This window comes from Amphibalanus amphitrite, unplaced genomic scaffold (genome assembly GCF_019059575.1).
Source record: "Amphibalanus amphitrite isolate SeventyFive unplaced genomic scaffold, NRLGWU_Aamphi_draft 001240F_arrow, whole genome shotgun sequence".
Classification (NCBI taxonomy): Eukaryota; Metazoa; Arthropoda; class Thecostraca; order Balanomorpha; family Balanidae; genus Amphibalanus; species Amphibalanus amphitrite.
The window spans coordinates 161,784-173,793 of record NW_024882733.1 but is presented as its reverse complement, the minus strand read 5'-3'; the positions used below and the strand labels follow the sequence as shown (position 1 = coordinate 173,793).

The 12,010-nt window shown below is 46.9% G+C and overlaps 1 protein-coding gene across 2 annotated transcripts in view; it reads left to right on the top strand.

Moving 5' to 3' along the window:
- The window catches only part of LOC122371410 (tyrosine decarboxylase-like), a 31,142-nt gene extending 23,558 nt beyond the window's left edge, over positions 1–7,584 (top strand). Inside the window, exons 14-15 of one of the 2 annotated variants that reach the window (XM_043347714.1) lie at positions 6,761–6,844; positions 7,287–7,584. In XM_043347714.1, coding sequence (XP_043203649.1) covers positions 6,761–6,844; positions 7,287–7,389 — 187 coding nt within the window. In that variant the 3' untranslated portion in view covers positions 7,390–7,584. Of the gene's footprint in view, positions 1–5,750; positions 5,915–6,760; positions 6,845–7,286 lie in introns of those variants that run through there. The other variant, XM_043347716.1, reaches the window with a different exon arrangement.
- The last annotated feature ends 4,426 nt before the right edge of the window (positions 7,585–12,010 follow it).

The following is a 12,010-nucleotide window of genomic DNA, read 5'->3' as shown; positions in this document are numbered from 1 at the left end:
GGTCCTTAAGTTCTACCATCCGGCCCTCTGGTCCCTCCATCACCCTGTCGACCTCCCTGAGCCACCGATCCTGCAAGTACCCAGGCAACTTTCGTACAACATCCCTCAGGGTTCGCGGGTGGTCCAGCTCCCCCTTTGGGAGGCCAGCCATGGCATGCTGGATCTCTGTCAGTAACAGCACCAGCCTGTCCAGCCCTTCAACATCCCCTTCAGCTACCTTGGGCCAGTCTCTGAGCTTATCCGAGAAGGTCTCTATGAGCAGATGCCGATTACCGTACCGCACCTCCAGCAAACGCCGGGCCTCAGCATAGCCCTGGTCGCCGAGATAAAGGCAGCTGCGCACGATCTCCCTGGGCTTCCCTTGGGTATATTGCTCGAGATAATATAATAACTCTGATTGATCCCCGGTCCTGGCCGCTACACGGGACTCAAAGGCCTGAATGAAAAGTCGATATTCTGAGATCTCACCACGGAAGGGAGTCAAAGCTGCAGGAGGCAGCAGCGACCGCTGCACCTGCTCTGTCAGCGCAGTAGAGATGTCACTATGCCCTGTTCGAATCCTAACATCCTCAGTGACATCATGTCCCATGGCAGCAAGTTTCTGTTCTAGAACTAACTGCTCTCGCCTAGCCTTTATCTTTCTTTGCATCTGTTCTATACGGGCCTCCTCCTCATCTAGCATACTTCTCTCTTTCAAAAATCTCAATTGACCCTGCAGCACAGCACGCTCCTCTGGAGCACTAACTCCCTCACTTACTGCTACCTTACTGCTCTCCCGCTCCTCCTCCCTTTGCCGCCCACAACCTATCAACTAACTCTACTTTCTTGCCCGATGTATCTAGTCCACGCTCTTCTAGCAAGCGCTGCAGCTCAGAGGCCCTATAATTACTTATATCGTCTCGAGAAGCCATATCAGATAATACCAAGACCTACCTAACTGCGGATGATAGCCTATGTCACCACCAATAACTCTCTGCAAGACTTAAGCTATACAGATGCCTGACATACATAACAATAACAACCAACCAAAGCAGGATACATCCGAACCCAAAATATCAACAATCTCACACTTAGCAGCACACACAATGAACCTCAGCTTCCACCATAGCCAGCCATGTGTCACACCTCCCAATCCCCATACCCAAGCTGTCTGCATCACACCAAACTGTAGCTACTGGCACCAGATGTCACTGCGATTCTTACTGCCCAGCAAACACTGCTAGGACCATCAAACTAGAAGGCATCACAAGGCACCAGGTGATGACACCTCCAATCTCCCTGACCGAATGTGGGCCCCAGTACCTCATGTATGCAGACGCCAGATGAAACCTCACTGGACGAGTCAGTCTGACGAACTCCGCAGCAGCTCCTCGTCAAGCAGGAGTGCAGGGAGAGAAGAATCCGATGAAACTGTAGCCGCCGTCTGCTCCGCTCCGCCAAAAAGGCCAGATGATTACCACGCTGTATTGTAACAGCGCATGTGCATGAGCACGGTTTCTGCCAAAGACACACAAACAAATATAACACATACCACAGTTGAACATAGGCGTGAGGGACAGAAACATAGCTATATGAGGTGCTATCTCACATTATTACACTTAAGTCAAATCTCGTACTTATGCCGACACACTTACGCCAAAACAATAATCATATCCTCACCATCGGAGTGACTCTCGGCAGGATGTAGACGGCAGCCAAAGTGAGCACAGTGCTCAAGCGCCACCAAAACCAGGCGCCAAAGTAGGTGGCCGGGCGCGCCACACCAAACGGGCGCTGTCGAGGCGTCGGGCGCCACACCAGACAGGCGCAACCAGCGCGCCGAACGCCTCACCAACGGCGCCACCAGTACGTCGAGCGCCGCACCAACCGGCGCCACCAACAGAAGCAGGCGCCACCAACAGAAGCAGGCGCCACGGATGATTCGCACCAAAAACCGGGCGCAACCTGCATGCGACACCCCATTTACAAATGTGGCGTAACAGTGACAAAGAAACGAAACAAATCCGTCTAAATGGTACAGGTAAGAGCCAAACTGTAACAGAGCTGACCACGTAAAAACCAGCAAAACGGTAATTAATGGAAATTATGCGAAACATTACAATCATGGCATACAATTTTATCCATACAAACCATTTCACTTACAGGGCACGCCGCGCCACACGTCCAACTCAACGCAGAAACCGAAATGAACATCACTAAGCGTACCACGACTACATCACCTCTAATCGCCAATGAATAAAAATGCCAATAGAAACCGAAAGACAGGTATACCAAATCGCCACATATAATAAATGAGGGTCACGACACATAATATGCCGAGATATCTTAAGCCAATGACGACAATCAAAAAACAAACGCCAACCGAAAGTTCAATACTGCCATCACTATACTGCGCTAGTACTGACACACATACACATGTACTGACACTAGCCGGCGGTGCCATCTATTGCCGAGCTACGCAAGCAGGAGGGCCACGGGGGGCGCTACTGTCGACCTAACCGCGCACCGAGCAGCTGAGTCGAGCAGACGTACGAGCAGCGCCTACAATGACTATTTTATCATTCAGCGGAGTGAAGTGTTGAACGTATTGGTATTTAAGTACATGGATCGTAAGTCTGAAATGAAAATATATTATATATTCAGGCTATAATAGTTTTATTTTAACTATCACATGCACGGTAAACAAAAGTTTTGCCTGATTTTCAAAAATAGCTACCCAGGGTAAATGCAAAATTAGCCTCTCAGTATCCTAGTTATCTCAGCAGAAGCTACCAAAGTTGGCCTATCCGTTTTTCCCGGTCCCTCTTTCATCTCTTTCACGACTTTTCACGTTTATCGAGCGTCATTGCGGTTCGGCGAACCAGCTGCATCAACATCTGCTCTCGTTTATTACGTAAATATCTTGTTCGGCCACCCATAGCGCTGCACTATCTCTGTAGCTCCAATTTGGCCGGGGCACTCGTTCGCCCGAACCTCGGGGCCTGATTTGACGAGTTCTTGCATGCCACCGTGTCCGGCGGACTGTGGGGCTTCCGCGCGGGCATTGACATGACAGGTTTCGATAGCTCATTTGGATAAGACGCAAAAGGCCGACGTGGTGGCTGTAAAGACGAGACTCGTCGGTGCTGTGGGGTCCTACAGTTCCATTTTGACGACTGACGTCGGTTTCTTGGTATTATGTCCGCAATGTGTTAGTGTGAGCATGTACATACATACATGACCGGATGAATGAACATTTTTAGAGGATTGTTTCCATTTTTATCACGTCTCTTGAGAGCAAATAGATTTGACAGTGCAGGTGCCTATAATATTTACAAAGATAGAAGTACTGGGGCTTAAACTAGATTTTCAATGTTTTGAAATGGAAAACAATGCTGTTGTTTGAAATTCGATGAACTCGTGAGATTCTGTGACTAACACATAGGCTAAAAACAATTTTTATGTTTCTATCATTGAAAAAAAACATAGCCTAACGATGAAATGCGATATACTGTCTAGGGTAAATACTTGCAGGCTGCAGCTCGAGCTATAGTTCGAGCTGCAAGTATTTACCCTAGGTATTTACCTATAAGTAAAACCTATGTAGGCCATGGTCGCCAAGAGGCAAGAAGTTTCACTTATTCTTCTTGCGTTCCTTCAGAACGACACCGATACATCAGCGTTTTCTTTTGTCAATCAGCGACTTGATCGCATCTTCTTCAGTATCCTCGGTCATTCCCATAAAAAGCCGGAACAAACTTTATCCCTCCTGTGACCGTTGTCACTTGCTGAAAGCTTCAATATAATCGTTCTGCAGCGAAGGAACACATTTACATTCTTCATAGAGCTCACATCATTTAACGTGTAAATGAGCTTGGACGTAAGTTTTATAGCTAGGTGCAGAAAGGCTGTATATGCATATAGAGTGCTCCACAAGCCTTAGGGTATAGCGTTTATAAGTGCCCACCCTCCCCAGAACGGCGAGGGTTAACCCTCGCCCTGGCAGGGCATTTTTCATAACACGGCCTGGCAGGGGGGGGGGGGTCGATGCGACCCCCCCTCGCGATTGGCTCCTATGGCACCTAGAAACACCAAATTTGGTAGGTAGGTGGACCCCCTGGAGTTCTCGCCCCTGTGCAAATTTGGTTGCTCTAGGTCAATATTTAGGGGGGTTTTGGGGGTATAAATGTAAAAAATTTCGCTAAAAACAGGTCAAACGTTTTTCGCTCATAACTTTTGAACTTAAAGAAGAGAAAAAAAAGCAACAGTGAACTCAGCACGCGAAGGCGCGTCGAATGATATGCTTTTTTACTTGCTTAAGTGTACTTAAGTTTTTCTTAAATTTTAAGTAAACTTAAATTATTTAATTAAGTTAAACTTAACCAAATTGCATCATATCGCATATCATTCGATTCGGCTGCTCACCAGGAACACAATGACACCATTTTTTAAGCTCTAGTGTCATGTGCCAAGTTATTGGCAAAAACGTCATTTGACCTCAGTTGACCTCATTTGACCTGACCCATGGATAAGTACATCAAATAAAGAAGCAACAAGTGACCTGCTGTTAAGTACTGTAGTTTCAAAGCACAAAAGTGATAGAACGAAGCGGATATCTGCAGTATTTTCCGAATTTAGTATTTTCCCATAGGCTTAACATTACGACGTAATGACCTCTAACTGACCTCAGGTCAGTGACCTAAAAAAACCCGAGCTATATGTTATACAACTCTGTGAACTTAGCATATCCTGAAAGTTTGAAAGAAATCAGTCAAAAACTGTGAGCTGGACAGGTGCAAAAAGAAAATTGAAATTTGACCATGACCTTGTACCGGTTTTTCTGACCTGGTGACCTGACCCAAGGTCACCCGGACCTGAAATTTTCAGGTCATCTGTAAAAAGGCTGCCCCATAGACTGTGCCAAATTTGGCGGCGCTGTGCGCCGCCGTTTTTACGCTATCCTCGAAAAACCTTAGGGGGGGGGGTCGCATCGACCCCCCCCCCTGCCAGGGCGAGGGTTAATGACAAAAATAACCCTCTGTCCGAATTCAATCTAATAGAAGCAGAAGCACCCAATTTCGCTTCTTTTTCATGGACGACGCAAGATGCAAACATAACAGATGAACACTTGAAATCCGGACAAAACTAAAACGAGTGTATTTCCCAATGTTACCGATCCATCAACTAATCCGAGATATGAAAAAGCCCTGAAGAGCAGTTTATCTCCTTAGCACCATTTCGTAGCCGACAGAGGCTCTTTGGCATTGCCTGCTGCCTGCGCCTCGTTTGTAGATGACCGATATCGCCGCGATAGGTTTGCCTTTTTTGTTGTTGATGCCCAACATTGCTCTTTTTCATCTGACAGCGTCGCTAGACGATCAAGACAAATAAACATGACCGCGGGCTTTGAAAAACAATTAGATTTACCGTGGGTAAGTGCTAGATCATCAGCTACGCATTTGTCTATTGTGGAGTCTTTTTTCTGTAGCTCAGAGAAATCGTCGATTCGCATGTTAGCTGGCTGCATTTGAGGCTCGTACGTTTTGTTGTTGTGACAGTCATTACCATTAAAATTTCAACATAGAAACACAGGTGCCTATGATGACACGATACAAACATCACAGCTGCTTATGTAAATCATAAGTAAACTTCGAAACAGCAATGACTATTCCAGACATCACTGTGCTGTTCGTTCCTCCGAAGTAAGACTTACTTTGTTGTAATTGCTCTTCTTAGACAAAATTATAACCAAAGTTTTCCTTGCATTTCAGTGCGGAAGAAAACGAGGACTTCGTCTATAACTGAGGCTCTCAGTTGGCTTATCAAAGTTCGGTGAAGAGTGGAGGCGCTGAATTTCGGTCCACCAATTCATTCTGACTACACAAATATGCTGCTTTACTTCTTTGTCATTTCATACCTTGTGCTTTAATGTTCAAGTGCAAAATTACTCTTAGCATATGTTCTTAATTAGCCATGAAATTATACCTGTTATTTATCGTCGTTCTTTGTTTAAGTTGTGATTTCAATGAATCATTCGTTTCCAAGCCTTTTAATTACTATCCAATGAAACATCATAATGCAATTTATAGACGTCGTGACTTATGTAAATACAAAACAATATACATATGTGCCGCGTATATCAAAATCAACGAGAATTGTTTCATCATTATGTGTCCTCATCCAGAACGAGGTGGGCCAGTCTCAGGTAATTAATTACATCTATTACACTTATTAAACGAATTACACTCTGGTACTTTGATCCAAGGTTTGTATGAAAACCATTCGGTCACAATACACATTTTTCTACCTTTGTCCCTCGACGTGTGTGTTGTTGTGGACTTAGACATCAGGCTATCATCAATACACACATACCTACGTTTTCTTTCAGAAAAAGTATGTTACATGCAGTAAAAATATCAGTTGAAAGTGAATCAAAACCTACATTTAAGAGCAGGGCAGGGCAAAAAAGGTATGCAAAAGGTATGCAAAAAGGTATGCAACGTTTTCATGCAAACAGTGGCACGTAAAATCAGCGGTATTGAGCCATATTTGCGACAATGAGGCCTATAAAATATTCGCTTTTGACATCGTAGTTTCAGCTCTATAAATAGACAATTACTGGCATTCTTTTAGGTAGTCCGAAACATCACTCACATTTTCCTAACGTGAGTGATGTTAAAAGTGTGATTTTAAAAGTGAGATCTTCAACTAATGAACATATCTTTTATTGCGCAATGAAAACAAACTCTGACGCGGTCTGACGATGGGACGGTGATTTCAGCTCGTCGTGGATCTCGTGGCCGGTGGCGTTCCTCTTCCAGGGTGTCCTGGACGACTCGGCCCGGCTGCCGCCGGTGCCTGTCAGGTAAGGGGCACATGCGTGTCCCGAAGGTGGCCCGGAATAAATGTGCACTGCAGTTTAGTGTTATACCGTTGAAATGGAAACCCGAGCAAACAAGACTTACATGTAGGTAGCCAAGATAATTTTTTTTTCTTACCCATGCTTACGATTGGGGAAGCGAGCCCATAGCTCGCAAAGTTGCAAACAAGGTGTTTCAAGCATGGTCTTATGGCTTGTGCACTCATTAAAATTGCCAGTATCACTCATGCAGGATAATGGATTACCGCTGCTTGCTTTTCTGTCACGCTGTCCTTCACATGGATTTGGTGCACGGCGTAGGTAAGGTATCTCCATTTCTAGCTGCGCATTCCATCACGTGCATACCATGTCTAGAATATTTGGACCGGGTCCGCTTCGAGTCTGACGTAACGTTACATCACTTACGTCAGCCTACCCCGCTTTCCAGATTTCGCAACTGGGATACGAAGCTCACGCTCGCTGCCGGCGGCACCGACTCGCGACCCTCCTCACCCTCAGGTGGCGCCTCTGGCGGCAACGGACAGAAGTAGAGGCACCGCCTAGATGACACTGCAATCGCCGACGCAACGCCGATGGGTGCCAGTTCGTTGTTCTTGTCGAAATTCCTGGGATTTGTTAGCTGTTTTGGTTGACTAAGCATTAAGGCTGTAATATAATGAAAGAAGCACAGGTTTCTCTAGTTTGATTTGACGTTGCTTGAGGCGGGAATACATATGGAAACAATCGACATTTATTAGTTTTTTTGTCCACCACCACCCGGTTCTTATCAACCCGCGCATCGCGGAGCTATTGGCGAGCAAAGGGAAACGGTTCCGGCTGGATCAGGGGGACTTTAGAAGAAACAGAAAACACGATCAGCAAACAATTCTAGTTGATGAAAAGTTGCCCATCCATATTAGGGTGGTTCGAAAAAATCGATTTTTGGAAAGTGCAGCCTACAACAAGTGGAAAAGTGGCCTCATACCTAAAGAACACCACATGCAAATTTTTAGTGCGATTGGAAAAGTGTCTACATGGGCGCTTTGCTGTTGAACAAAGGTCTGCACTCGCGTTTCAGGCGTTGCAGTCTCCCATAGTGGGGCGGGCCGGCGGGTTGTATCTAACACCAGGTGGTGCGGCAACTTCTGTTAAGTATGCTGGGAAACGTTTTCCGGGCCAGATTGGTGATTTATTGTTACATTACGACTAAATGGAAGCATAACCATGCATTTATGAAAATTTTTACAATACAATTAATTATATGTAGTAAGCTTGCATTGGTGCTATAGTAAACAGTCAATAATAGTGGCTTCGCTGAGGAGCCATATGCTAGCAATCCTCATGGAGTTGCTTGGTACAAGTATATTAATGCCCCTAAACGAGTAGACCATTAAGAAATTTGATATTTTCCTCAGTTGTAAAATTTTTATGATCCTTCGATAAAAGGTGTTTGCGGGAGGAGATTTTCTCCCATTGTGCTCGCTGTTTTCATCACTCCTCGTCACACAAGGCAGCCGGCAGCCGTCCCGTGCCCTTCTCGCCGTCACATGCCCGACCTTCAGGCGGCTGCACGAGCCCGTCGTCGCCCATGCCAATACAAAATGCAAGCCCACTGCATGTGCCAGAAAAAAGGCAAGGTGCCTCCCGCTGAATGGAATTTTTTTACGAGACCAAAGAGGAAAAAGACAGCAGGTGATTGGAGCAATAGACGTGAAAGGGACGCGAGCATAGCTAGAAGGAGACGACGATCAGCAGGTCGGGACAGTCCCGCTGATGCCAGTGGTAGCACAGCACAGGAGCTGCAGAGCACGCTGATATTAGCGTGGGTTCTGCACACCCAAGTCCTGCCGACTCTGTCAACGAGGCTGAAAATACGATATCAGGTACGACAGCGACGTCCTCCGAATCGGTGCAGAACCGAATTGTCATAGCGAACTTCAATCAAACTTACCAAAGCGCGGGTTAGACCTCACGGCAAACCACATCGGCGCGTAGACTTGTGTATACCTTACCAGGTGTACTAGGCTTTCGCTGGGTTCGTCTGTTCGGATGTACAGTATCAGCAGCCGGGTGGCCAGTGTTAACCAGCGGGAGTAGTTTACTGGTCTGGGCTTTCTTCGAGCCGTGGTGACTGGTATCCGCCCAGCGGCGACTGCCTGGCAATAGCTCAGTACTCAGTAGTAACTGCTGATCGGCGGAGAGATCCGACTGTGCGTCACCGGTCGGTTGCTAAACGCAGGTGGGTATGGGTTGATACTCAACCACGGGGAGCTGGTGGACGTCCCCGACTCCCCACACAGCCTCTGTCCCAGGGGACATTTTAACGTTTTTGGTCCAGTAGTGCCATGGCCACCGTCCATTGCCGTAAACAGGTGTCTGAGTGGCAGCTCATTCGTGTTAGGTAAGCATATCAGCCACTGGAGATTCTTAATCTCAACGTCCCTCTTACTTCGACTATTGCGCCGTTTCTCCAGCCTGCAGTGTTCACATTGGGTCCATCCGCTAGAACAGCTTGCAGAGTGTCTTTAGATTCTGTTCCTCGAATGAGGTCAGTCACATTTCTCGCTACAGACTTGCTGGTGCCAGAGTCGAGGGTGCTGTGGTCGATATATGTGCAGCAAGGCTCTGCCTCGCATACGGTCTTCTGCCTCGATGCCTCGATGCCTCGATGGTCTTCCCGTTTAGTGTTTTTAGGTCGAATAATTTCACCACCTTCGACGGTTTCCTCTATCACTTGTGATGTCTCGTTTGCCATCAAAACCCACATACTGTAGCTTTCCATGGAGCTGTTCCTTCAGGTCTTCAGGTCACTTAGGTGTCTCTACACTATTATTAATGTAGACCTCCTCACCTTGGACCTGGTAATAAGGCTCGACTGGTCCGTCTCTGAAACTATTTCGACGTGTCAGCAGTGCAGAACCCAGTGCGGCAGTAGCTCTGTCACTGCGCTAGTACCGGTCGCATTCTCGAGCGAAGTTTGATATGACAATTCGGCTCTGCACCGATTCGGAGCCCGGAGGACGTCGCTGTCGTACCTGATATCGTATTTTCAGCCTCGTTGACAGAGTCAGCAGGACTTGGGTGTGCAGAACCCACGCTAATATCAGCGTGCTCCTGCAGCTCCTGTGCTGTGCTACCACTGGCATCAGCAGGTTTGTCCCGACCTGCTGATCGTCGTCTCCTTCTAGCTATGCTCGCGTCCCTTTCACGTCTATTGCTCCAATCACCTGCTGTCTTTTTCCTCTATGGTCTCGTAAAAAATTCCATTCAGCGGGAGGCATCTTGCCTTTTTTTCTGGCACATGCAGTGAGCTTGTATTTTGTATTGACATGGGCGACGACGGGCTCGTGCAGCCGCCTGGAGGTCGGGCATGTGACGGCGAGAAGGGCACGGGACGGCTGCCGGCTGCCTTGTGTGACGAGGAGTGATGAAAACAGCGAGCACAATGGGAGAAAATCTCCTCCCGCAAACACCTTTTATCGATGGATAAATACTTCATAAGAATTTTACAACTGAGAAAAATATCAAATTTCTTAATGGTATACTCGTTTATGGGCATTAATATACTTGTACCAAGCAACCCCAGGAGGATTGCTAGCATATGGCTCCTCAGCGAAGCCACTATTATTGACCGTTTACTATAGCAGCAAGGCAACCTTACTACATATAATTAATTGTATTGTAAAAATTCCCATAAATGCATGGTTATGTATCCATTTAGTCGTAATGTAACAATAAATCACCAATCTGGCCCGGAAAACGTTTCCCAGCATACTTAACAGAAGTTGCCGCACCACCTGGTGTTAGATACAACCCGCCGGGCCGCCCCACTATGGGAGACTGCAACGCCTGAAACGCGAGTGCAGACCTTTGCTCAACAGCAAAGCGCCCATGTAGACACTTTTCCAATCGCACTAAAAATTTGTATGTGGTGTTCTAAAGGTATGAGGCCACTTTTCCACTTGTTGTAGGCTGCACTTTCCAAAAATCGATTTTTTCGAACCACCCTAATCCATATGTACTCGTAATTGACATGCTGTTGAGTGACCTACGTGACGTGAATGTGATACTATTCAAGGTCAACACCAGGTCACAGGTCTTGGTTTATCGTAATGACATGACATATCGTAACTTTTAGTGGAATAAGAGGTTCAAAACTTCCATTGTGGTCACACTTCAGGCTACTCCTACTTCAGACCTGACTTTGGGCTACTTCAGGCCAAAGTCAGGTCACCGATCATTTACATGGGTCACAAATCCAATTGGTCTTGCTCTATCAATTGGCTGCAATAGCAGCAGCGCAAATATCACGCGCAACACACACCTTAGTGTTCCGAAATTAGCGAGGAACTCGCTAGTGAAAGTTTCATTCCCTATATCCAGCAAAAAGCTTAGAAATGGAACAAACATCGGCGTGATTGGCTGTCAAAACGCTGATATCCGGGCTCCGGCATTTCCGATGACTAGCTGGATCAACTATCAACTCAAGCCGGGAAGGACAACCGAATCGCTTTCGAGCACATCTCTCACCGAAATGACGGACCAAGACAGGCATACACAAGCTCAAATGCTTTGGAACACGTGAGTCGTGAAGCCACTTGAGCTCAAGACATAGGAGATACTATTTGACCAGGGCAATTTGTAATGCTGTCCCACTTTCTACTGACATATTTCCGGTAAATTAGCGTACCAACCACTCATATTTTGGCCAACACCTAAATAATTTGCATGAAATATAGGAGGACCACTTGAAAAAGGCCCAAGAAGTCTAAAAGGAATGAATGTGTGCCGCCCTACAATCACCGCTGTGGATTTCACCTGAAGCCATTATCAGTTATTCGCCGTATCCGTCTTGGAATAAGGCGGACCAATTCTAAAGGTTACGAAGCGTGTCATTAGTCAGATTGGTCGCTAGTTGACTGACCTTATTTTCACGTCAATGATGGTAAGGCGCTGGAGCTGGACTGGCGCTGGAGCTGGCTGAGACTGCAACTGCGACTAGGACTGGGGTGGGACTGGTCCGGGGACTGGGGCTGGGGCTTGGCTGGGCTGAGACTGGGACTGGAATGGGGCAAGATTAGAGCAGGACTGGGACTTGGGCTAGACTAGGACTGGACTGGGGCTCGAGCCGGGAGTGGGGCTGAGGGCTGGTACTGCAAGGGCTGGGCTGGC